Below are 27,998 nucleotides of genomic sequence, written 5' to 3'. Positions count from 1 at the left end.
TTGCACTAGGAGCCGTTGAAGATTGCTGAATTCTTGTTTTGTCAATGTCACTCTTTCAAAAAAATCAGTTTTTATGGTATACACATGACATTGTTATGGCAAAGCCCCTACAGCTAAGCTGTCATAACCTCCTATTGCAGTTATGTAATTAAATAAAAAATACAATTATGTTTGAAGTTATTATTATTATTTTTTTTTTTTTTTGGTTTGTTTGTTTCCTTATATCAAGGTCTTGATAGCAACAAATCTTTAACAAATCAAAGCTCACATGCATGAAATTTAGAGTGCATTACCACAAAGTAATTATACTGTACATAAAAATTGTTATACAGTAATAATACCATAATAGACAGATTCACTGAAGCCAGGGCTTTAAGAGGACACATTTATTAGACCAGTAGAATACATCACCATCATCATCATGCCAAAGAGTCCTTACAGCAGCAGCAGCAGCAGCAGCAGCGCAGCAGCACTTTAATCCCTCACTTACACCATACAGTCAGATGCATTGAGGCACCCTATATATTGTCTTTATAATAATGATCTGATCATATGCCCGTCTCTACTGAAAGTTCCACAGCTCTGGTGTCCAACTTGTCTTGTTATCCGAAGTTTGTTCTCTCAAGGTCAGCTCCAGCTGTTTCTCCGCTCACCCCCCCAGGGCTTCCTCTCCTCAGACAGAGGGCAGATGGATCTTGCAAACACTCCTGGACAAGGCCATCTGATGTCATACTGATGTGTTGCATTGTCATGTTTAATTACACTGTTCCATCAAACATTGTTTATTGTCATTAGCTAGCTAGTGGCCATCTGAATCCAGAGTGAGGTCCTGTTCAGAAGAATATCTGAAGAGCTGAAAGCAAATGCAAGTTTTCTGAGTACCTACCTCAGAAATTGAAACTGAAATTTAGAATCCTAACAGAAATAGTATTTACATCTATAATATAGTGTGCTGCATAAGCTAACAACAGAATTATTGTGGACAATATCAGACTAGTATATCACTGTTATAGCAAAACAGGTACACTACAATAGCATTCACATGCACTAGTACACAGTGTCATACTTGTCATACCTAGACCATAGTATTTCTATTTACATAATGTTCACAGCTACATTCCAGGTTTTTTGTGTTTGTGTGTGTGTGTGTGTGTGTGTGTGTATGTCTGTGCACATGTGTGTATGTCTGTGCATTTGTGTATGTGTTTGCAAATGCAAATTGTTCATTATCATGTCAAACACATGAGATTATTATTATTTTCTTATGTTTTATGCAGTGAAATGAACTTGCACTGCCTGTGGAGAGTATGAATAAGAGGCAACAAATGTGGAAGAAAAATACAGCATGGACACTGGGTTATTGCTCAGTGGGTTTGTTATGTGATATCTGTTGCAATATTGACCAGTATTGATAAATATCTCATAGACATTTCCAGTATCACTACAGTATTTGTGATAATACAATTATTTTAAGAGGTTGGTCCTGAATATTCAATGACTCAAATCAAATGAAATGAATGAAAAATAGGTAATAGTGAGAAAATAGACTGCATATCTAATATTTTCACAATGTACATTATTGTATATCAATAAATATACATGTTGTGGAAACAAAGTGTATACATTGCATAATTAAATCAACATAAAAGAGTTCATCATGACATGTAAAGTTGCACTGGTATGATGCAGTAGGTAGACACTCTTGACCAGTGACATTTAAGTTGATGACTGCTGACACTTAAAATAACTTGATAACAGAAAAAGAGAAACAAAACAATATTACAACCTTTCTTCCTTTTAGGAGCTTATCTAGGGCGGAGATGCAAAGACTTACAAAATCTATGTGTTTACAACTGCATTCAAAAGACTTTCTTAAATAGGTTTCTTTCTGGGGAGACAACATAATGTAACAAGAAAACCGCAAGCCATTCCCTTTAGTATGAGGACATGTCATAGAATACAGTATTTACACAGTTTAGCTACATAATTTAGAATTACTTGTCGGCAAGTTATGGTGACTATCGCTCCCGGTTGAGTTTCTTGCAGTGCTTGGGCATTTTTCTCTTTCATGACTGATTTAACCCTCTATAATCTACCAGACATCCCATCCTTGTGCTTTCCACAAAATGAGCAGACTTATTTTTGTGCTTGTAATACCACTGCCAGTTCATTTATTCTTCTGACTATTAATACAAAACCACCCCCATCCCATTTCAGATTTGAGTATCAGGGTAGAGAGATTCATGTTGTACGATGGCAAACACACCAAACTTGCATGCCATGAAGAGACAGTGCCATTGACATGGCCATGTCAACATGGAGTCAGTCATGTGTGAAAGGTGGGTATATATATATCCAGTCCTCTTTCTGTTTGTCACTGTCCCTCTGCAGTACCACAGAGGCCAGCTGAGATAATATGCTCCAATTGTCTTGTGTGATTGGACATCCTGTCTCCTGCAGTCCTCTGTTCCGGCATACTGTAAACATGGCTGCCCACGCACATAGCACAGCAGCCGGCAGATCAGGGAAGTATTGCCTTTTTTCCAGTTAAACATTTCCTATCCAGTCACTGTGGAAGAAGTCTGTATCTCAGTATGGAGGAGAAAAGGTGGGTGAGTTAAGCAGGGTTACAGAATGAGGACTGGGTGTGGGTTTAGGGTTGGGTGTTAGAGGTCAAAGTTCATAGGTCAGACACTACGGGGGGCCCTCTCCAGTTCATGGGTCCTGCGGTTGCGTCCCTTCTGTCTCTCCTGCAGGTGTTTCCACTTGGCCGCCAACCCATGGGCATGCACATGGCCGTGAGGGTTAGCAAAAGCCTTCTGCGGTTGCTGTTGCTGCTGGTGTATTTGTACTTGCTGTACCAAGTGAGCTTTCTGCCTCCTGTGCTTCCTCTCCCTCTTCCAGACCTGCTCGCAGAACTCGTCCACACTGCTCAAGGTTGGGTGATTGACCAAAGACAGGAAGTCTCTGTACCACAACTTGTGATTGGGCGTTTCCCGAGGTGAGGAAAGATCTTGGACTGGGGAGTTGGCAGCGGTCTCTTCATCACGGTGCAGCAGGTCCTCCAGGCGCTCAGTGTCAATGACCTCTAAGGTGACCTTCAGAAGTGTCTGCATGAAGCCGTGCTCCACTGCTTGGCACAGATATATCCCAGAATCCTTCTTGCTAAGTGTGCGAATCAGCAGGCCCTGGTCTGTGCGGATGAACCGCTCCTCCGCACTGATCTACAGAGGGAGAAAAGTAAAAAAGTGAAGGGGGAGGAGTGTGAATGGAAGAGAGGCAGAGGAGATAAATGAGTCAAATTTTCAGATTAAGTTTATATATCATATGGTCCAAAAATCAGACTATTGTGATTACACACTAGGAAATTCATGTCACTTGAATCAACTTTGGTATAAAGCACTGACTGAATATAATAATAAATTATCTAGAATAAACCTTGTTATATAGTACCACCTATCTTTATCCGTTCTCCAATCACGAGTGTATTGCAGCAAAATAGTGTGTAACGCTGACCAACCTCTTGTTTGCGATCATCTGTGGACCGTTGATACTGCCAATAGGTCAGGGCTCTCTGGGACTTGGGACTGCACTCCAGGAAAGTACTGCTGTTCTCCACGCCGTACACAATCTTATCCAGCAGAGTGGCCTGCCCGCTTAATTCATCTGGGCCAACACACAGTCAGATAAACAAGAAGCAGACTTTTAAGATCAGGCTTTGATGTAACATTCCCTTAGTAACTGACTTGTACAAAACTTCATTCTCTCAGAATATTTTTTTTTTCTACTCAGTGACTGCATTTCACATTATTTTGTCTGCCACTTTTCTTATCACACTTAATCATGTGCAGCATAAGCAGTTCCACCACAGAGGCAGTCAGTCTATTTCCAGAGGAAATGGGCTGTAAGTAAAACCTGGATTTTGCACAGTCAAGTACGTGATACGCTGTTCAATCAGATCCATGCCTGTTCCTGCTTGGTAAAGGTCAGTGTTGTTTCTAGCTGATCTCTAAAACCCCCGTTTTAAACTGAGAATTTCAGACTGGAGAGAAGTGTGTTATGTTGTCATTCCTTCATCCCTCTCCATAATCACTGTTTTCCTCCTCTGTTTAAGCTGTAAAGCTCTGACTCTGGAACTCTGCGGGCTTTGGCTGTAAAAAGGAAACAAGGCACCCTGCGCCATCCAACACTACTTCTCTTCAAAATGCAAAATCACTGTGTTGCTCTCTGTACTGTGTGGGTGGCTACAGTGCACCAACACTATTTGCTAGTACTGCAGGCGGGCCTATACATATATATTTGTCTCTGTGTGAAATCTCCTTCCTCAAATAGGGCAGCTTTAGATAACAGGATTTCACTTAAATGAAAGAAATGTATAATGAGAGTGAGACAGTTTGTTTGACCACAGTCTGCACCCCGTTTTTGGACCGAGACCACTAACAGGCCAGTGGAGTGGAGGGCTTGGCGACAGAAAGGAGTCTTGGAGGAATCCTGACCATGTTAATTATAAGCTTCACATGGACTGACTCTAATCTTCACACCACCAGAAACACATAAAAAACACAGACGTAGCACCACACACGCATTCAAATTGTTTCTCTACTCTTTTGATCGCTTAGGAAGGGACAGCTGTTTTGGCACCCTTTCTATGTTCTAAGGAGAGTTAAATCCTCCAAAAGCTCCTTTTGATGTGCTGTTGTCAGAAAACCGACATGCTTTGAATTTTACTAGTATAAAATAACTTACTTTTTGATTCATACATTATGCTATTACCCAGAATCATAATGCTTGAATTGAAATTAATGTTAATTAAATATCAACTTTATTACCCACTAATCATTATACATTTCCAGGGTTATTATCGTAGTTTGAAAATGCTTTTTGTAAATTCACACAATCAAATATTTATCTTATGCTTCTGTACCGTGATGTTGCAGATCTGAGCATTGTGTGAGTGGATCTCCATTCCTGATATCTTGTCTCCTCGTTCTCCTGCAAAAAAACAAAAAACAAAACAAAACATAAATATAAACACCTTCATATGTCAGCAGGGACACGGATTCCTGTGTATGTGTGTGAGAGTGTGTCTGTTTAGGGAGTTTGTTTTGGGTGTGTATAAGTGTGTTTAATGTGTGTTTGAATGTGTGGTTTGGATGCACAGCAACAGTGGAGGCCAAGGCAAATAGATAAACTAACAGCAATGAACCACAGCATCGTAAACCTTTAAGAATAAAAACTTTAATTATAGGGTGTGTGAGACAGAGGAATTCACATCCAATCAATCATTACAGCCTGTCTTCACTGGCTTGGGTCACTCTGGGCTGCAGATGCGAAAGGGATTTAATTCCAAATGCACACAACAATTATGAACATGGAAACACAGAGGATGTTTTCTGTAAACAATAAATGAAAGAACAATGGAGGCACCAAAGTGAAGAAGACAGAGATTTATGGACAGAGAGAGAGGCAGATGTAACCTCTCCCCCTCTGCTTCCCTTTGTTCTGACCCAGTGTTGGGGTGTTGGTAATTGGAGGTAGGAGCTTGCTCTGGCTGCCTTGTTTAGAAGTCGAACTCTCTGAATGTAAGACTCTGGAGTCCAACTAACAGCGGAAACAGGATACTGCACAGCTAGCACTCAAATCAATAAGCCCCATGGAGCTTTGTGAGTGGGAGGCTGTATACACACGCACACGCCCTTGCACACCGACAGAAATACACGGATATAAACATACACACACACGCACAAACGCACACACACGATAAGTCTACCACTCTTATAGCACACTTCCACTGAACCCCTTACACCTACTTCACCTTATGTTCACCCAGACCGACTTAGCCTCCAGACATCACTGACATCAGTTCTCATTTACAGTAAACACATGCGGCAGGTTATATTTCTAGCTTTCTGGTAGAAATATGACCCTGCTACCTTTAGGGGGTTCTGGCGAACATACAAAGAGTGTACTATTCGTGGGACCTACCTCCAGCTCTGAGACACAGCCAGACTGCATATGTCCTTAATCTGGATATGAAAAACCTCCTCTCTGATCTGATTTCCCCTCAATAATGTAGTCAACATGTAAAAATAAAAAAATCTAAAAAATGCATTATTAAAACGTGCGCTGTACATTTGGAATTTTAAAATCTACGCTGCATAATGTATTGAACTCAGGCCGCCCACTTAACTAGTTAAACTTTGTAAGCAGAAAGCAAACAAGGCAAGTGTGTGTATGTATTTAGGTATGCGTACCTCTTTGCCATGGGGAAGTATCTGGAGCACTCAGTGCCATCCCATGCACAGTAAGGGTCCCTGGCCAGGCAACATTCAGCACAAGCCTTCCCATATACCTCACAGCGATGTAAAGGCATCTGGGAGACACCAATGGCTGAACCCAAGTACAGTTGTTGCTGTGCAGGCAGAGGAAGGAAATATCTCAGTATCACAGCAGATCCAGGGCGCATGGATTTTTCACTGGCATTTTATCCCTCAGGAACTTTGTTATGACTTTTAAGCAGTGGCTTGTGTTGCAGTTCAATTACCTGAGCAATTCAAGTAACAGGCTCATTTTCAGCTCAAATTATGGCAGTTACCGAGGCAAAAATACAAGCCAGGAATGTGGACAAACGATCTGATTACAGGTGTTCAGCAAACTGCAACCTCCTCATTAGCTAACTGGTGTTGTCTCACCTCTCCTCTCCACTTATGGTGATTAACTAACTGTTAGACTGACATGCCAACAACTGAGATCTTTGTGTGATAACATATTGGTTCATCTGAATGTGTGTAAGCTCAGTGTGCTGACAAATGTGCCTTTGTTCTGTCTCAACAGCCCTGAAGCAAAATGTGTCACCCATGTGGGAGAGCTCTCACTCTAAACCACTGAGATTGTTCTTCCAGACATACTCGTAGAGGAACAGCAGTCACTAGTAGCATTTTTCACAATACAGCACACTGACATTGTCACCTATTTCTCCCCCCAGCAGTCCAGCAGCGTTCTTCTATTTTGGCCTACATTACTGTACTGAATATTTCTTGATTATTTAAATAGACTTATTGTGAATACCTGTTTTGTAGACAGTTCCATTGCTGTTATAGCTGTTGGCTCCTATAAGAAATGACAATGACAAGAGAACAACATGATTAGACTGCACCTTCTTTAATTCTAGAGTCATCTTAAAAGTCTTAGAGTGTAGAGTCATCTTAAGTTGGATTAATGGTTCTGTGTCAGTATATCACAGCGTCTTATACGCATTTATATGATCCTTCAAGCAAACATTATAAGAGTAGTAAAGTTACAATGACTGTCTCTTGTTTAGGTTTGGAGCATCCTGCTTTGGTAAGCCCTACAGCGCCACCTAGTGCACCACTTTGCATTACATAAAGCAAATGTCTTTGTGTTACATCCGTGCATGAGACTCAGACACACAGAGATGTAACCATAAGTCATCCTTATGAAGAAAGTATGGAAAATAGAACAACCTACCCTGAAGACTGTCATCTCCTCCAGCAGGACTTCCTCCAGGTCGTGCCAGGAGCCTCTGGGGATGGACACCACCTTCAGTACCGTTCCCATGTCTAGCACACAATGACAGCATGCACAGCTTCTGTCAGCACCTGCTCCATATGCTCACCTCAAAATATCTGGCTGATAATGTGTTGATGACAGTGATGTGCATCTCTTTATGCTTACTGCCATACACGCATTTATTGAACAGATGCAAGCTCACTGATCAAACAAACATTATATTTTGTAATTGCACCATATGGTTCGGTGTAACTGTGCTTGTAGGTGTGCGGGTGTATATAAAATTATACCTGTGCCTATAAACATGACGTCATACTGGCCGTCTTCTGCTTCTACTTTGTCCACCACTATCTGTGTGAACTGATAGTCCACGTCTGTTTTGACTATGATGGGTCGGTGGTTGATGGGGTACACAGGGTTAAACATGGCTGGATGACTTCTGGCAAAGGTTATGACCTCATCGGGAAGGTCCTTGGTTGTACCAAATCCTCCAAACGTCTTGCTAGGGCACTGTGGAGAAAAAGAATTGTTGTAATGTAATTGCCGCGGATGCATTACAATATTACAATAGATAAATAATTAAATCCTGCTGTGAATCAAAAAGGCCACTTAATCACATGTTGTACTCACAGTGCCAGGCCGTGGGTAGGGCACACGTCCCTGGAAGGGCACCCATTGATAGTTGGGTCCATCTCTATGAGCGTAAGGGCCCAGGAACACCCTCCTGATGTCTGCCATGTTGTACAGACATACAGCTGAGCCTTTGAAGATGTTGCTGATGAGCAGAGAGAATGATGCAAAAAAGGAATGAGGAGGAGGTTGTTTATGGCATGGGTCATACAGTCAGCAGTCACGGTCAAAACCATTTAATTGTCTGCCACGGTACCTGGAAGTGGTAAATACTGCATATATGATCGGGTTCTTCGGATCCTTCGTGCTCATTAGAAAAACATCCTCTGAAAGCCAAAGAAGATGTATTGCACATTAAAATCATTTGATAAAATGGCAAGATAGCAATGTGCAGTACCTTCAGGCAATATCTGAAGTTAGGAGAAATCACTCACGTAGCTCGTCAAAGTGTGTGTCTATTCCATTAAGGCCAGGGACAGAGCAAACAAGCCGAGCCTTCAGGAAGGTGGTCCACTTGTTCACCAAACTCCTGTGGCCTCCAAGGTCATTCTGTGGGACAATCACAAGTTTAATCTCCCACTGAAGTCTCACTGTCAATCATAATAAAAACCTGTTCCGGAGTAGGAATCTAAACACATTAGTCGAGACTTTGAAAACATAAACATGGATTAGAGGTGGTGATAGATTTGAGAGGCAAGAAGTACTTTTTTTTTTTCCTGATTATTACACAATCTTTGTCAATCAGCCAAACATCTTCTCTGGCCTTATGAAAAAACATGTTCCACAATGACTGGATTTCAGACGAAGTGAAGAAAGAGAATAGATTTCTTTTTCTGTTGTCCCAGCACACACACACCCTTACATGTGTGTCTGGTTTCCTGACAGTGTTTGTTTTTCTGCGCGCACACACACAAACACAAACACAGATACAGAGGCAGAGACAGAATGCTGGCTCAGGAAACCTATCTCACTCAGTGATTTATGACAGCATATTAGATGTGTTCCAAATATGCACAGGCCTAAATTAATAGAACATCCTGCATAATGGATTACTTGTCTTGTGTTGAGCAGAGCAGATTCCTGACATTCTGGGGAATCTGGCTGCAAGGCATGAGGCACATATGCAACTAAATGGGAGGAGGAGGCTAGGCTCTCATTCACTGATCTGCAGTCAGCTTGGTGTATTCCTTCTTAATGAATGAGGATGGGATTTGGAAGGTGAAAGCTGATACACGGCCAGTCCTTAAAGACAACCTTCGCCCAGAGTTGTGTAGTGCAGGAGACACAAATCAGTGCCAAAGCCTGGCATTAGGATAACAGTGCTGCTATTGACAGTCCCTTTGCCTCTCAGGTTCTGGTGACATTTAACGACTCTCTCAGGTTTCTGTCTTCAGCGGCGACCGTACCAAACACAACAAAGCCCACTCTTCTCGCACCTAAAAATAACTGGAGATAACAGCTTTATGAAAGCTGCCATTATGAGAGCCACTCAGACACCCGTCAAGTGTTTTTCCAGATACAAAGGCTATTTCACATAATGTCTGTATGTGAGTGGGTGTGTGTGTGGCCTCTGTCTGTGTTTGTGTGCACATGAACGTGTTTGTGAGTGTATGTTTGTGTGTGTTCAAGCAGGCATGCTCACTTTGCAGAGCTGCCCAATCCGGGCATGAGTAGCCTTCCCTGCATGCTCCCCATCCATGGCGTTCTCTCTGAAGAACAGGTAGATCTTGTCATCTTCTGGGTTGTCACTCTCAGGGATCAGATGGACGCTCACAAACCTGGGATCTGGGAAACACCCCCACACAAACAACCATAGAAGGACACACAGAAGGAAAATATCACATTTTTTAATCTAGTCATAAGTTCAAAAGAGTCAGTCAGGGACGTGCTTGTTCTCCCTTACCATTTAGCCAGCGGGAGTCATGCTGCTCTGTTCTGATTGGGTGATGCTTGCCAAGAGTGCGGAAAATGGCAAAGTCCCGCCCCATAAAATCAGCTGATGTACCAGAGTAGAGTTCATTGTCTGAAAATGACAAGAGTTGAGAGTGTTAGCGTAACTGCACTGGATGAGAAAACAGTCAATGATGATAAAGATGATTCTGCCTCAGAGTTGCAGGTGTGAGGTAGGAGCAATTGTTCAGGGGCTTAGCAGAACAGGTAAATTTAGAGTCCAGAAAAAGCACCGGCTGCCACAGACGGTGACTGACGTGATGAACACTGGGAGTGTGAAATTGACATTAACACAGTAGAAGTAGGCAGGGCAGAGAGGGAGGGTGACCGGAGGTGAAGGGATGGAGGGACAGATGAGGAGGGACAGGACCGAGGTGTGAGACAGGGGGAGTACATAATAATGGTGGTGAGATAAAAGAGAGAGTGCAGAGGAGATGAGGGGTGATGGGCTGGAAAATCGCCATCTGTTAGGTTAAACGGTGTGATATAACACAATGTGACTGGCTGTAATTGGAGGAAGAGAGTAATGACATGCTCATACAGACCTGTTTTATTTGACAAAGACTGGGCATTTAATACAAAGGAGAATTGACGACAAAGAGAGAGCGCAAGTCTCATCTGCCATACACACCCAGCACTTGAGGAAAATATAGTCAGATTGAAACAGAGTTTATAGTCCTGCCAATGAGGGGTCCACTGGTGTGTGAATGCAGACTACAGAGCATATAATGAATGACAGAGATGCCCTGTTCTGTTATTCACACTCGCTTTACAATCTATATATCTGCTAAGATGAATGAGCATGGCCGAGGGTGTTTTTATACGAGGTGACTCAGACTCCCAGTAGTACCACAAAGCGTATCCGCTCTTAAACACAGTGCGACTCACCAATGAGCAAGGATGCGGTGAGCAGCTTGGGATCGTAGGGACTCTTTCCCCGGCCGTTTTCTATGTGAGGCTCCAGTCTGAACACACTGTCCTGGATTTACAGAGATAGAGATTCACATTCAGGACCTGTAGTCAGCTGCCTAGTACAAATTTCTTCTCACATGTGACTCCTGTAAGGTTGGAAGATGTGCTTTTGTGACCACATGTTTATTATGATCATGGATACAGAAATCAGTTTGTGTTTTATATGTGTCAAGTTGTGCACAGAGTGTCTTTCTAATTTCAGCTATGACTGGCCTGATTTCCTAGGTATGCAGCTCTATATGTTGAAAAAAGTGAATGCTGCAAAAATTGCTGTGAAGTCCACTATAACTGTAAGTATACTATGAATGTGTGTCTGAGGATTATTTTTGATTGAAAGTGAGTTTCCACTGCTATATACTATACAAGGAGGCCGGATTCAGTATGTAAACAATTAATACTCATCATATTCAATGGCTTTGTAACCTCAACATTCACAGAAAAACACATAAGATAAATTACAGTTCAGGGTTATATGGTGTACATACAGTAGATAGTAATTCTCAGAGATATTTCCCCTGTCTAATTGTCTGAAAATAGCTGTCTAATGAATAGGAAACACACATTTAAAAGTCTGACTCAGTGACATTTGGAGGAGAAGAGAGCAATTTCCTTCTTGCATACTCAAATGAGCACACACACCCATGTACACACACACACACACACACACACACACACACACACACACACACATACACACACACACATACACATACACACACACGCGCACACACACACAAAATAGTTCCATATTAGAGTGATGAATTGGAAATTCTGTGGACTATGAAACCCTGTATTTAATTTTCCACCTCATTTTGCTGAGTGCGTGAAACCATTTTTATGTACTTAGCAAATCATTTAGGGGGAGAGAATGCTTTTACACTCGACCAGATATGGTTCTTCGCATCTCTAAATCAATAATTAAACTTGAATACTGAAAACTTTAAATAGTACTTGCAGGCCATGAAAATATGCTTTTTTTTTTTTTTTTTTTTACTAAGATTATTCTTTGGGCAATTCGATTTTTTATTTGATAGTGATAGCAGAGAAAGACTGGATTCAAACCCAGGCCACTGCAGTAAAGACTTAGCTTTGATTCATTGTACACACTCTACCAGGTGAGCCATCGAGATGCCCGTCTGCTTTATTGTGATTATCTGCAAAAGAAATGTTCAAACAAATGAATGCAAAGGGGAAATTGAGCATCATTCTGTTCTGTACCTCTGGTCTCCTGCCCACCTCCAGGTAGGCACACACAGGGTGAAATGCGCCTGTGCCGCACACATACAGATGGGTCTGGTTGAACGGCTGCAACACCTTGATGAAGTTTGAGCACTCCCTCTGTTGGAACAGAGACAAAAGAGTGGTTAATGACAATGTTGTTTGCCAGAGCAGGACTAGGATACAGGCCACTGTTTTTTATGACAGTTGATGTTATGACAATTTATGACACCATTTTCTTTGCCTTTTCTGGCACATAAAGATCATTAGTGTCATGGATGTCAGTAAACTTGGTGAAACAGCATCCAGACCATTTGGGTCAATGTAGACTGGTGGAGAGCCAAGCTATTCCAATGCACTGTTAACATGCTGGCCAAACAAACAGTTCAGACCTCACCCAGAGCACAAACCTAGACAGAGATCTGTCCAACACCAAAAGAGAGAGGGGATTTCTGATGAGCTCAGCCTCCTATAATGTATCAGAGAATGGGCAACTGTTCCTTCAGATTAGATGACAGTATTGTGCTGTGTAATAACTCTGAGAATACATTTTAGATCAGATTAACAGTGATAATCCATGACTCTTTATTTTTCACTGTATCTACATGTGTCTTTTTCTCTCTCTTTCTCTTTGTGATCTTTCCTCCTTTGCTCTCTCTCTCTCTCTAACATTCTCTCACTGCTGACCACCAAGGTTACAGGGTCATGATTTGTATGATAGCCAATGGGATTATTGTGAATACTGGACGGAATTAGAGTGTGGAGTAATATATGAAGCAGTCAACAAAGTCGATCATAACCTCAAAGCAATCAGGATAATCCAGGCCAATGTTGACTTACTATCAATACTAAGGGAGCGGTGTAGCACTCTCTCCTCTAGTATGAATTGCAAAAAACATTTTTTCCATGCTCTTCTAAAACTCACACCTGCTGTTAGTGCTGTCTTAAGGCAGAAAAACTACTTTCTGCCAGGCTCCTATTTCGTTGATTCATGACCATTCTAGGATCATAGTGAGATTTTATTTATTTATTTATTTTTTGTACAGATACAACTGTCCTCTGGGCTTAGGCACTCTCCTTGTCAGTTGCTGGTGATATAGCAAATCAAAAACATATATGTGATGAATTTCCTCAAAATTATGTGTGTGGGTGATCAAGAGCAGCACAGCAGGCATGTGTACATGTGTATATGTGCCGTATATGTTGCTCGAGTACCATGTGGCCAGTTTCCCCGTGCTCTTTCAGCACGTGCCTGAGCCGACCTGACCTCAAATGAAAATGAATATGTCATCACACATGGACAAAAGAAAAAAAGAGAAAAAAAAAAGAAAAATAGAATGACAAATTATGCATGACTAGGTTTATCTGACTTTACTAGGTCAGCAGCAGAGAGCAGCCTCTGTTTGTGTAAGCTTTTGTTTTAATTTCAACAGCTGTATTTCTTTAGATTTACAGCCCACGTGGGAGGGTTTACATGAGTAATGAACTATGGTGATTGCAAACGCCAGCACAGTAAGCATGTTTTATAGAGTCTGCATATTGTCTTTCAGAAGCAGTTCCTGCTTTTTGGTACCTTTTCCGCGATACAGACAAGATGACTCAAATGTCACAGGTGCGTAATAATCCAAGAGCTAACAATAGCATATGATAACAGGTTTGTAATACATGATAATGTCCTTAGAATACCATCAATAGTAAGTCTTTGATATGGGAATTCATTGACAGTGCAGTTGGTAAACTAGCATTCACAGTTTCGTGGGTTTGTTAGAAAAATAATTTTAATCTAATTTTAGCTTCAGTCTGATTAGGAAAACTGAGAGCGCAAGTCACATGGGAGTAAATATGTTGCTTGTGGCATAAGCAAACAATATTAGGCTGCATGGAACAATAAAATTTGGTTTGGAGATATTTATGCATTGTTTGCTTATTTGGCGTTGGACTACATGACAGCTGCAGCATTCTTCCTTCTCTTTGAGGTGGACCTATTTATCTAATTCCTTTCCCTCTTTTCTTTCGTCCATAATTGTTTGCTTTCAGTTCATCAGAGGACAACAGCGGATCCACTCCCCAACCCCCTCTAATTCTCACTCTCTTCCGACCCTATAACAGAATGACCTCAGGGCTCACCATTCATTCATGCATCTCGAATGTTTAGATAAAACACCCACATACAAAGGACTTCACGGCTCTTTAAAGCAACCATATTGAAGGGTGGAATGGCAGGAGAGCTCACCAGGCCCTGTCCCGGCCACAACCCAAGCTGTGAACTGAGGCATAAACAGCACTGCTATGATTTCATATTCTAGCCTTTAGCCTAAGGCCCTGTTGACGATGAAATTCATAAGACAGCTTGTGGGGAGCTGGAACAGTCTCGCAGTATGTTTACACAGGGTTTCAACACACTAAACAAGCGTCTCTAAAACTGCACTCTGCCAGATACAGGGTAATATGACGCTCAGCTTGTCATGCAAGCTGTATGATTGAGTGAGGTTAGGCCAGCTTAACAAGCTCGGGAACTTAATGCCACCAATAAATTGGGGAGGTTTTGAGATCATATCCAGCTTTAGCTTCGGCTTATCAACTTCGCAAAAGCATTCTTATCTTAAATAAATACATCTTACAGCTGTCTAAGTATGACCAAACTTCTACAACACATTTAAAGATTCCATATTGTTATTTTTTATGACGTTGTTTTCAAGCAAATGTAATTGAACTGCAGTTAAAATTTGATTTAAATTAGTACAGCTGAATGAATCAGAACAGTTGCAAAACCTGACTGGTTTATAATGCCAGCTCTTCTATGATCTCTTCTCTCTTCTCTTCAAATGATGTTTGGATTGGAAGATTTCCAATTCAGATACTGACAAATCTAGACGAAGCCCATGAATGATGCACTGACTGAAGTTTGCTAACTGCCTGTAAAAAACATTTATGAAAATACAGTAACTTTAATTCTGCCACTCAAACAAAATCAAATTTTAACATTGTCCTCATTAAGCATTTTAAATCTACATCTGTTAAAATAGAGAAATTCCATTCTTCTGCATGAGGCTTTTACTATCTACAGTCCATAAACATGTGACTTAAGGTATTATTTACATTGTACTGTTGTGCCAGAAGCTCTGGCTGTAAGTGCAGTTTTTTCCCAGGCTATTAGGTAGAGCTTCCAGAGGCTTGATATTGTAGATAAGTGATTAAGGTCAAATCATGGTCTATATCTTGGCTGGGAGATTATGGTCAGATTTATGGTGAGCTTGTTTCTGCTTTGTCCATATGACAGATTAGATATGTCAACACATGTTGGGAAACAAAAGCTGAAAGCTACAGTACAATAAAAAGAAAAGTTTGTCATATTTTACTATTTAATGATTACAATGCCTCAGATGAACCACAGATTCAATTTACTCTACTTTGAGAACTGCAGTCTTGGTAGTTTGAAAGAAGAAGAAACATGGTTGGGTACAAAGGGATAGATGTTTTTTTTTTTTTTTTTTTTTTTTTTTTTCTTGTAGTTCTTACCGACAGATCCTTCCCTGCCCACTTGCATTCATCTCTTCTGGAGGGAGAGGCTGGCCAAGTGATCTGCAACATAGACAAAGTAACAAAGAATTTAAAGAAATGATCCCTCATTGAGTCAGATTGACCGAGCTCTCTCAAATGCAATCCATGAATGAGAAAACCAGGCCAAAAAGTGAGTCCATCAAATGTGATAGGCCTGTGTGACAGCAACGTGTGTGCATGCATGTGTGTAAAATGGTGCGGGTTGAGGGGGTCACAATGCGATTTGTTCTCCACTTTGTTTCAGTTTACTCCATTATTCATCCAGGTGTGCAGAGAGCAGCTAACATGCCTGGCGCAGCGTGTGATCCTGTGCGACAGCTCGGGCCTGAAATATTCATGAGGTACTTTTCTGTAGAAACAGAGTCCCCAGATACCTGAGTCCTTGACTGGCACTCTTTATGGAGATGCACACACTCATGAACCACAGACAGACAGCTGGACAGACTGACTGAGGGTCAGACCAACTGACCAAAAGCAAACAGTGCAGACAAACTGTTATCACTGAACAATAGTTTTACCTGTGCGTAGTCTTTGCTGATATTGAGGAGGTTGAAGGAGAAGATGTGGTCCTTGGCTCCCACCATGAGTCTGCCTTTCTCCTCATCCAGCAGGAAGGTGTGGTAAGATGAGCTGTTGGCCAGGCCTTCAAATGTCACCAGGTTATTAGACTCCAACATATCTGATGAAATGAAGAAAAAACAAGCGGGGTGATGAATCAAGATCATTTCATCCCTTGATTAAACATTACAGTGTTGACAGCATGACAACAAAGAGATACAGTTCATTTGATTTGCGGGTTCAGAAAACATAACACAAACAAACAAACTAGAACTTGAAATACAACTTCAGTTCTGCTCTGTTCATTTTTTGCAGCCGGCATACAAGCAGTAATAGAAAATCCATCAAGTCATTCTTTGTTTAATTTTCATTTTTCATTTGTTTTTCTGCAAAACAAACCTGTAGTTTGAGACAGCTTTTAGGATTTCCAGCTGCCTAAATATTCTGTGACCAGAGATTCACCTCTCCTTTCATTAATGTTGCTGCTTGGTAGTGCTCTGCCACATAGTGACAGTTTGAGGATCACTACTGTATGCCTTAGAGGTACATGATAAAAAGAATGTTACATTAGTGTGTTTTGGCTGTAGCCCTGATAGGTGGGCATCACTTTTTATTCTCTATGAAGCTCCCTTCCTTTCATTTTTTTTTTCAAATCTTTTTTTTTTTTTTTTCTATGTGTTTTTACATGTGTTGTATTTGTAGTTTCCCTTCACTTCCCAGACTGTTTTCAAAACTAGAAATCGTACAGCGGGGCCAAGCAGAGACTTTGACAGAGGTCATTGCAGAGCCACTGCCAAGCCATATTGCACTGGGCAGGTGATGCCGACATTGGGAGCCAGTGATCAATCAGTGTGGAGGGGGGGAAGTGACCTTGACCAGAGCAGCCAAGCAGAAATTGGGAAACTAATGGTGGAAAACTGAGAGGAATACATAAAGTCATAATTCTCTGCTAATGTTCCACAGTCCAAACTGCAGCATTACTCTAAACCACAGCAACCATTAGGTCACATTAATATTGCCTACTTTTAGAAAGAGCCAGCTCACGTTTTGCAGTGTAATTCATGGCTGTGCCAAGTCTGGCCATGTAGTGAGATCTGCACTCACAATGGAAAACTGAACTCATTACAAATAGCATATTTAAGATTTTGTTACTAGGATTTCTCCCCTCTTGCACCTTTCGTGTAACCCATGCATGCACACACTTTCATGTTCCATCCCTCTCACCTAGTTTTCTCACCCAGATCGTCTGCCCACACAGTGACCCCCTCCCCTGACCACCCACACAAAAGGTTGGAGAGTTATGGAAAGGAAGACAGTTACTGGATGTTTTTTTTTTTCTCTTTCTCTCTTTTTGTTTCTTTCTCTTTATCTTCCCCTTTCTCTTCCTTATTCTCTCTCTCAGGGAGTAAATAACAAAAACGTTCATGAATGATTTAGCAGGGAGAATGCCCCCCGCTCCGAAGTGTGTCAGAGCCCGAGAGAGTGAGAAGACATGGAGTACACAGAAACTGGTAAGAAAGAAAATAAAACAAGAGGAAAGAACGATGCAAGGCGACCTCACCGACCGCATCTACCCATTCACAAATTTAATAAGTTAACAATTTAATAATAATTTGTCAGATTAAACAGAGATCTGATCACTCAGGCTACATATGGAAGTTGAGGACATGCTACTCTAATTTTCTCAGTATTATCAGTAACATACTGTGAGTCAAACACATGGGGTACCCACATAGTTGTTGGAAAACTGCAGTGCATTGTCAGGAAGCAAGTTGAATATATAAATTAAAGGAAGAAAAAGTAGGCAGTACTGAAGAAAGGTGGAGGTTAATAGGTGAGGAGAGGAAAAAAGAAGACCTCCTGGCTCTAGCTGACACACATTGTCAGTAGTGCTCTTCACCCAACACTTGGTGACTGGTACTCAATCAAAAAACAGGCCTATTAAATATGACACGCATGTATGCATGACACATGTGCATGCCATACTCCAATGTGCTTGCACATGTGAATGCACACGCACACACACATACAATGGGGCAACACCCTTGTTTTATTATTATTGCCTTGACGATGTTGGTGGCTTCTTGTGGCTCAGTATTCAGAGCCTTCATGTGAGGGCAGATGTAGCCACTCCTCATTATGAATTCAATGCACTGCTCACACCTGGCATTACATTTTTTTCTTGGGTCACAAGTGGACAACTCAAAGTACAGGTGGAAATGCACCCAAGACGCATTGAGGACACAGAGATCTGATCGCTCAGGCTACATATGGAAGTGGTCTAGGATGCATATGGCCACCTTCTTTTATCAGTGTGTACATGAATGTGTCCTGCGCCACACTGTAGGAACTGAAGGAAGCAACAACAGGTAAAATGGATTCCCATGGATGGACTATTCTTGTTCTTTCAATTTCTGGCAGACTAGGCACAGAAAATGCATTGCTGCCTCCAGCCAGTCAAAAAAAAAAATAGCGTATTTTTCCTTTGCATACAGAAATTATGTATGTGTTAATTTGCATATAAGGCGGGGAAGTGAGCTGACATGCTCGAGAGCTGTCCACTTGTGATTGGATCACCCAAGATGTATGTTACTGCCAGGTGTGAACAGGGCCTGTGTAAACCAACCCTTAGGCACCCTGACTCCTCTCTCCAAAGCCTTGTAAAAACTCCCTATCACAAGCTCATTTCAGTCCACAAAGATCACAAAATGTTCTTTAAATCCTAAGGATTTACAGATCTAGTTTGAAGCCCTTCTACCTTACCACAACAACACTGGCTCCAAACCCCAAAGCTGGTTGTGGCATAGCCAGCTAAGCAGAATTATCCAAGAGTGCACTCAGCAGAGCCCAGTTCTCTGCCAGGCATGTCTCCCCTTTCTTGGACATGTACTCGGACATAGGAGACAAACCACCCCTTTTTTACCTATTAGGAGAAGGGAAAATACAGAGGCACCATCAGTGTATCTCTCCTTCTCTGGTGGTCTGACTTAACCAGCAGAGGAGTTAACTGTGTGCAAGATGCATGATGCAAGGTGCACACTTATGGACAGACACACATGACCAAAAGCAATAGCTCCTACCTATGAGTTGGCAGAGATAACTAACAAAATATGAGACACTACATCTACACCATGATATTTATCAGTCGGTGTGAAAAGTTATCAGACTTTTGGTTGCATCTGATTAAATGCCATACACTGTTGAGGCAAGTCTTAGCTGCAGTGACTCCAGTTCCATTCCACCTCGCTCCACTGTGCCTATTTAATAAAACAGAAATACCATCAAAATGATCTTTGAAGGAAAATTTCATTCAACGTTTTGTTTGTAATGGGAAAAGTTGCTTTACTGTAGCTGCAGGTCTATTTGGATATTTTATCCGATTAGTTAAGTTGGAATATTAGTAAATTATTCCTATAAAGGGATTATGTGGCTGCACGTCACTATCTTAAGAAAGAATGGAAAGAAGCTCAAGGTCATAAAAAGTTGCTGTAGAAGTACTGTTCAACCCAGCCCAAAGCTCTGTGTCCCAGATTTATGCTCCTCCGTAGCCAGGGTGATCAATTATCTACGGATGCACTGTAAGTCCTTCACTGACAGCACAATAACACCCACCTGCTACCTCTAACCCCTTTCACCTACAACAGCACTGTCTATGTGTGTGTTTGAGGGAGGGGGTAGTAGCAAAGCCATCTTCCATACATGCTCTTTTCACTTTTAAATGACCACCCAGTATTTCATAATAAAAAAAAAAAAAAAAAAAAAAAAAAGTCTATTACAGGTACATGTGTTTTTGGTCATAGAACTCGGAAAGATGGCTCTGTATATAAAAAGTAACACACTTTTTCCTGCCTCAGACATTGAGCTTAAACAGCAACAAACACATGCTCAAACTCACACGTACACACTGGTGAGTCACCTGGAAAAAATATTAAGGAAAAATACCTGTGCTTTTTATAGTCCTCAAATAACAAACCACCAACTGACAGGTGTTTTCAAGCATGAAAAGAAAGACTCTATTTTGTCTTTGTCATCTGCATATAAGCTATGAATAAAGAAAACAACTAATTGCCCGGAGAAAGTAACCTTGTTGTATAAACAGCGAGGTGTCAGGGATTTGTATGGAAATAATCAGCTGCACAGACACGATGACTGCACTACTCTCTCAAACCACATCTAATAATGTGTGAGAGAATGGAGTACAGCATCACCCACCAAGTCCGCCCACCATACACACAGCTCTGGTTTTTGAGAATTGTCTATGGGATTGGTGTCCATGGCAACAGACCATTCAACAGAGACTATTGCTAAGTTATTAAAAGCTAATCATCCAGAGAGTTGTACTCTATGGGTAATGTGTGTATGTGTGTACGTGTGTTTTTGTGAGACTTGATCTGTGTGTGTGTGTGTGTGTGTGTGTGTGTGTGTTTATGGTGCCTACTGTACAGTATAGTACACAGAGATGTGTGTTATTGGAAAGAAACAGAAACCAACATGATGTTTCCAAGCTGCCACAGTGACACTAGCCTACATGTTATAACTGGTTTCCCCTCTTGTTAACTGGTACAGGAAGGTATGCATGCACATCACAAGCTAGCATATCTATTTTTCTCCTCTCAAACACAAAATCCTCCTTTTTGTTATTAAAAAAAAAGATCCCTTGGGATGGAGATCCTAAGATTTCCAAAGATACTAAATATGTCTGACTGAATCATATGGAAATGTGTATAAAATAATGCACCCAAGAGGCACAAGGTAGCCATAAAAGAATGCTATCTTGGGTTTGAACATTTTACATTAATTCATTGATGCAACAAGTAGCTGCAGAATATATGTCCCATTCTCATTCAATCTGAAAAATCTAAAAAAAAAAAAAAAAAAAAAAAAAAAAAAAACCTTTTTAACTTTGAAGCAACTTAAGGTAAAGTTAAGAGAAAATCAGTTCAGTGGGTTAAAGTCTGTCTCTTACATTGTGCTGCATAGAGGATGTTTGGCTAAATTAGATGTCAAAGGGATACAGACAGACACTTTCAGTCAGACTGGCAGACACAGACACCCAAGACAGGTGGATAGGCAAGTGTGTGGCCAGTACCAGGTGTCAGCTGCTACCCTGCCATATCCTTCTCTCTTTTCCCACAGTCTTTGAGGTGGACCTGTCTAGTTCTCTCCCAAATGCCACTTTTTACCAGCTGTTACTGATCACTTTCGCCCACTTTCTCTTCCAGTTCCACTCTCTCTTTCTCTTGCTCTCACCCTCTGCCCTGTGCATTCCCCCGGTCACTCTTTAAAAAGATTTTTACCAACTATCTCTCTTTACTTTTGTTGGGCACTTTTTTTAACCTTTCTGTTCAGCCTCTCCTCTCAGTCTTTCTATCTCTCTCCCTCTCTCTTTCTCACTCCCTTTTCCCTCCAGATACTGCTCTATTCTATTACAATGAATTTGTGAGTGAATGACAGAGAGCAGAAGAGCAAGAGTAAGAGAGAGAAAGAGAAGAGAGGGCAGATGGAATGGATGCAAAGAATCAACAGTCCCATGTGAGACTGATAAAAATAAACTCTTTTACCCTACATTCTCTCTGTCTTCCCCTCTGTCTTCCTCTATCTCTCTGGACTGGAGGGCATAGGGAGTGTTTTCTGAGTGCTTCCAGAAAAAAAAGCAGAAACATGTCTAAACAATCACCCATGTGTGGTAATATTGTATGGGACCTCCGATCTATGGCTGTGGTTCAATAGCTTAACTGACATTTGCTGTTCACATGGCTGACTGTATCATTGCCCAGTGACAAAACACAACGTATCATTGCATCATGTAAACAGTGCACACTGACTGATTCATGCATGCCCCAGGGAAAACACCACAAAGCTTCCTCTGTTAAGTGATTTGTTCTGTGTTATGCACAAATGCAGCGAAACACCTTTTCAACCTCACACATTAGAAGCAAGGGATTAAGAGCGCATTGGTCCGCCAGTTGGTATGGATGGTTGAAGGTTTGAGATGACTGCTGTGGCTATAACTGATTGGGCATGGGCAGAAAAATGTCGTCATTTCACAGGCAATGAAATTAAGTACATATAATCTCAACAATTCTGGGTCACGTATCATGTTAAACCTGTTAGCCGGCCAGATAATAAACAAAATGGAATTATCCATCAATAAATCTTTCTTGGCCAATCAGCAAGTCCTGATTGAAGTTAGGCCAAATAAACAGAAAGATTGCTCTGAAAACTTCTTTAATATGAAAAAAAAATAATAATAATAAGTCACATCAAAATGAACATTACTGATGTTTAAAAACAGGATTTGGTGGTTTATAGTGCAATTCTGGTGCAGCTGTTTGCTGTTTTTTTTTTTTTTTTTTTTTTTGTATGTTCACACACATATGTTCATTTAACATTGCTGCAAATTCAAGAGTCTATAAACCAAATAAATCCCTGCTCTTTTATTTTGAAGGGTTGGCACTGAAACCTAACAGCTAAGATTGCTGTTTTACATTGCTGTTTTTTTCCCCTCTTTCCTAAAAACTGTAGCTGTGCCGAAAATATTACCCTGTGACATCAGTGGGTTGACTTTTAGCTGTTAGCTGCTAAACCAGATATGCAACATAAATCATCCACTGAAGCGTTTAAATAGTGTAAAAATGTATGAGGCTGGGTTTTCCTTTATCTCAAGAACAAGCCATCTACACTATGAGATAGTGGACTATTCAAAACCTGAGAAAACAAGGTCTCCTAACATCTAGCTCTCCAGTGTGTATGGGATACCTTCCCATGGCCACTCACACCCTAAGAAACCCAACTCCGCTCCACAGATTCTTAACGTGCTTATGGATTAAAGGTCTTTAGCAGAACTTCACCATTTCCCAGCTCTGATTAAAAGTCAGTTCACACCCAAAACAAACCCAGTGGAACGGCATCACTATGAGCAGAAGAAGAATTTTGTGACCCGTTAAGACATACTTTTTTTCAATTTCAGTGTTTTAATTCTTGGCCTTTCTTTTGTTTTTTCCTCCTCAGCATTGACGAGCTAGAATTTGTTAAGACTTCTGGCTGGTGCCGCTGGTGGTTGCGCGTGTGTTAGTTTGTGTGTGGGTGCATGTGTGTGTATGCGTGTGCACAACCCTTTGGCTACCCTCCTGAAAGGGGTGGACAGGTCGGCGAGAAGGAGTACTTTTGGCAGTACACCCACAGCCTATAAAACTAAAGTACCTTCTCTTCCTTTCCCTGGACAGTAAACAACATGTGCTCCACTTCTTGAGGCTGGTACACATGCAAGACATATGGATCCTCTATTCATTCCCTATAGGCTCCATATACCCTGAGGGTGCAAATGTATATCAACTCACAATTAGTGTATCTCTGGGTGTAATCTCTGTGAAACTGTGCTCTCCATGGTTCCATGTTGATTGTAAATCATGGCCTCCTCATGCTTCATCATCACCCATACACTTAGTTGTTGATACAGTTGGACCTTAGCTCATGTTTAGGTAGCCATGGGGTACCATTGTTATCCTTCCCCCCTTCTCAACTGCCCTTCTGCCCCCCTACCCTCCCTTCTGAACATCAGTTGGGATCCCCTGGGGTTCAAGGGAAGGTTAGGGGTGTGTTTATGTGGAGAGGCTGGCCATATCAGAGAAGTTGGTATGCATGTGCAGGGAGGGGGAGGAGGGGCGGGGGTGTATTTGCGCTCAGGTTCACCTTTTACAGATCAACATTTTCCCTGCTGTGCTTGTGTGGTGGAGTCAAAAACATTCACAAGCCCATGGGCATTCTAGTTTTTCCTTCCTTACTTGAAAAATGATGTATTCCTGGTAACCTGTAGGGGTCAGGGTTCCTTCACCTCACAGACCTGTGTGTCACATACTTCAAACTTGTGTCTTCAGGAAAAGAGAACTTCAAACACTGTCCCGGTAAGTGCTATAATGCAGCCAACCTAATAATTTCATTAGTCTGTTTCTCCGGGAAAATCTGAATCCCTCTCACCGATCACAAGGATACTAAATTAACTGCATGGTTATTTAAATGGTTACTAGGTCATGAAGAAATAACTGCATATCATTTACCTAATGGGACTATAACTGGATACTACCCATACCACACTGCAGGGATGAAAACTTTACCTGCCCACTAAAACTTGGCAAGAAGTCCTCCGCCAAGGACAGCGCCAGATATTGTCCTCACTGGCCAAAATGTGAATGGGGCCTCATGGAAATATTGAATATAGAAATGGCAGCCAAATATGCCCACCAGGCTAACACCTAAAGCTCTGAGTTCCAATGATCTAATAGAGATATCACTGCATGGGCGTGCTTCACTGAACTGACAGCATGTGGTTTTAAATGACTGATATGCTCACAGGTATCATTAGCTATCTACAGATGGCCATGTATTTATGTGTGCGTGTATGTGTGCACGTATGCATGTGTGTGTGTGTGTGTGTGTGTGTCAGAGCGAGAGAGAGAGAAAGAGAGAGAGAGAGAGAAGCACATGTGTTTGTTTGAGTGTAAAAGCGTGTACTGAATGTGATTGCTGACATGTTTTTGTGTGAGTGTGTGTGTGTGTGTGTGTGTGTGTGTGTGTGTGTGTGTAGGGGGGCACGCACTCATGCATGTGTGTATGTGTGTATGCGCATGCATGTGTGTAATTATGAATCTCCCAGCGCTGAGAGAGAAACGTCTCTCTTTGGGAAAGCCATCTGCTGAAACAGACCTGCACCATTCATCCTCAGTATAATTACCATGCAGGAAAGGACAGAGCGGAAAAATGACATCCAGGAAAAAGAAGGGGAGAGAGGGATGAATGACGCTTAACTGCCAGCGAGTCCATGTCTGGCACCACTTTTCATGACAAAACTGACAACACCACTTGATCAAGACAGCGGAAGAGAGAAAGAGAGAAAGTCATTGAGGGCAAGGGGTATTGTATTAGGGGGGAGTCTGTCATAAGGTTTAGTTGTGGTGTTGAGATACATTAGACAGTAGCAAATCTGAAGTAAAGTGATGCTTCTGCTTTTTTGCATTGCATTCTTCCTATCCTCTTATTTTTCAGAACCCACTTGAATCTAATTTCTGAACCAAGATAGATCTTGTAATTGTTTCTGGAAGACTGTCATGATGCCTCTATAAATATGCAATGCAGCTATGGTAAATCTAATAATACAGCATTTCAGCTGAACATAAACAGCCAGCTATAGCGAGAGCTATTTCTGCATGACTGAAAAAAAACTTTAAATAAGCTGTATGAGAACTCCCTTGTTAGGTATGCAGACAAGCTGCTCAACATGCATATAATGACATCTGTGCATAAAATCAAGTCCAGGCAAATAAGTTTGCATGATCTAACACAAATAACAGAGTTTTATTTAAAAAAAAAAATGAACCTCATATACCATTTGCCATTGTGCTATTGTCTATTGTGCTATTAGCTAAAACTATGTGCACCAAATATGCAATATTATATTATACACCAGAGCCTACACGTGTTAAAGCATAGAGGTTATTTCCACAAAAAGCAGAGGACCTGGAATTGAAATGTATGTCCCATGAATGAAAGTGATTCAACTTTATTTTGCAGGAGTTTCTAAAGGCAGAAATCAGAACAACAGCATCTCTCTGTGTTTCTCATATGGACCTCTAGGAGCTTGCAGACACCACAAGTCTACGGACATGGCTTTTTTGATTTATTAGCACACCATGTGTGGTTTGGTTTGGTTTGGTTTGGTTTGGTTTGGTTTGGTTTACATCTATGCATTAAAAAGTGCAGGCTCTAGACCCCTCGATATACTGGACATGAACATATCTCAAAGAATATATGTGATTAATTTAGACATGTATCATTTATGGAGGGCAATACCAATGCAAAGTTTATGGTACTCACCTTTATAGGAGAGCTTTAGGCGGGGGACATTGTTCTTGATTTGTTGGGCTCCATAGCCCTCCGTCCTAAGCAGAACCACCCCACACAGCAGCAAAATTGTGCCCCAGAGAGTGCCCATGGTCCTGGGGCAAGAGAAGCCACAGATGTTCCTTAAATGTACTCCTCCAGGGCAATCCTCAAGATATTCAGTGTTAGTCTCAGGTGTAGTTTCCTTATAAAAGAAAAGGTCCTATTGTCCGGCGGCTGTGGATAAACACTGGTTGTTCAGTCCAGACTGGGTCTCAGCAGGTCTACTCCCCTGCCAAATCAAAAACCTTTGCTGTTCCAGGGGTCAAAAGCCAAGGTTAGAGTCCAACTCCAGGGGAAATAGAACCTGCAAGTGGAGTAGGGGATGTATGGGTCAGTGTCACTGCAAGCAATGTCCTGCAGCAGTCAATCCCAGGAAAACTACACCAAACTAAAGCCTAACACAAGATGAGTTCCACCATACTAAATGCCAGGAACAGTGAGCAGGTCTAGGTATGACTGTCATAGTCCTCTTTACCCCAGTACCTATCCAGCAAGCAACTCTCTTGCCTCTCGCTGTCTCTCAGTTTCTACCTTCAGCTGCAGAAAAAAAAAAAGAAAAAAAAAAAAAAAAACGGGTCCAGTTTGTTTCAGCGGTTAATCCAGTTTGCTTGGTAAGGATAATCTACTCTAAATCTCTCTCTTTCTCTCTCTCTTTCTCTCTCTCTCTCTCTCTCTGCCTTTCCTTTCTGTCTTTTTGACTCTCTGCCTCTCTCTAGTTAACACTACTCCGGGCTAGTCCAGCCCAGCCTCAGCGCAGCTCTGCCCCGTCCCCACAGCGCAAAGCAGACAGTGCAACTGAGAACAGCTGAGGCAGACAGCGTAGTCTCAGAGAGAGAGCGAGAGAGAGAATGAGAGAGAGAGAGCAAGAGAGAGAGAGAGAGAAATGAGGGGAAAAGAAAGGGAGTGCAGGCGGGAGAAAGGAAGAGAGAGCATGGAAAGCATGAGAGAAAAGGAAACTTTGAAAGCAAGAGTAGTAGGAGAGGGGAGGTTAGGGCAAGGGAAGAGGTTAGAAAGAGTGGGAAAAAGATATCTAAAGCAGCGGGAAATGAAAGGGAAGATTTTGTGTACAGCCATTCTTGTGGAAAAATTGTAGGTTTATGCATATCATTGGTATACAATTTTATCCTTTCATGTTTAAATGATGCTTTTGCTTTATTCTCATTGTTGATTTTTTTTTTTTTTTTTTTTTTTTTTCTTTCTTGGATTTGCTGTTACAAACAAACTTTAATATGTTTTGACTTTTATGCTGGGCACAGTGTTGCTGTGACCAGAGAGACACTTTTCTCCTCCTTTCCTTCCTAACCGTGAATATATTGTCTATATGCATGTCTGACATATTTTTATGCATTTCACAATTTTTAAATAGTATGTTGGTGTTACTACTGCAATCATAAATGGATTTCTTTAACTGAACTGAATTCCTTCTGTCCCATTTTTAACAGATAGATTATTATTCTAGTTTATGTGCCATGACATTCATTATAACTAAATCATGAAGTAGATATGAAACTTCATTTGTACCCAAATGCATCACCATGCTTATACTTACAAGTTTGCTCAGAGGAACGTGCCACAACATTCCTTTTCACTTTTTTGTGTTAATTTATCTAGTCATCAGTACAAGATATACATGTTGCCAC

General features: G+C 41.4%; 1 protein-coding gene across 1 annotated transcript; it reads right to left on the bottom strand.

Annotated features, from left to right (window-relative positions):
* Positions 1-371: 371 nt before the first annotated feature.
* Positions 372-26,948, bottom strand: sema3ab (sema domain, immunoglobulin domain (Ig), short basic domain, secreted, (semaphorin) 3Ab). The gene is made up of 17 exons (XM_030053137.1): positions 26,290-26,948; positions 16,380-16,540; positions 15,820-15,882; positions 12,301-12,420; positions 10,999-11,089; positions 10,064-10,183; positions 9,803-9,945; positions 8,595-8,709; positions 8,417-8,486; positions 8,161-8,305; positions 7,821-8,040; positions 7,489-7,580; positions 7,069-7,110; positions 6,255-6,412; positions 4,925-4,992; positions 3,521-3,666; positions 372-3,224 (listed from the first exon to the last, which is right to left on the bottom strand). Exons 1-17 carry the CDS (start codon positions 26,405-26,407, stop codon positions 2,688-2,690), a joined length of 2,409 nt encoding a protein of 802 aa, XP_029908997.1. The 5' UTR covers positions 26,408-26,948; the 3' UTR covers positions 372-2,687.
* Between the last annotated feature and the right edge of the window lie 1,050 nt (positions 26,949-27,998).

This window comes from Myripristis murdjan, chromosome 6 (genome assembly GCF_902150065.1).
Source record: "Myripristis murdjan chromosome 6, fMyrMur1.1, whole genome shotgun sequence".
NCBI classification, from domain to species: domain Eukaryota; kingdom Metazoa; phylum Chordata; class Actinopteri; order Holocentriformes; family Holocentridae; genus Myripristis; species Myripristis murdjan.
This window is presented reverse-complemented; position numbering and strand designations above follow the sequence as displayed.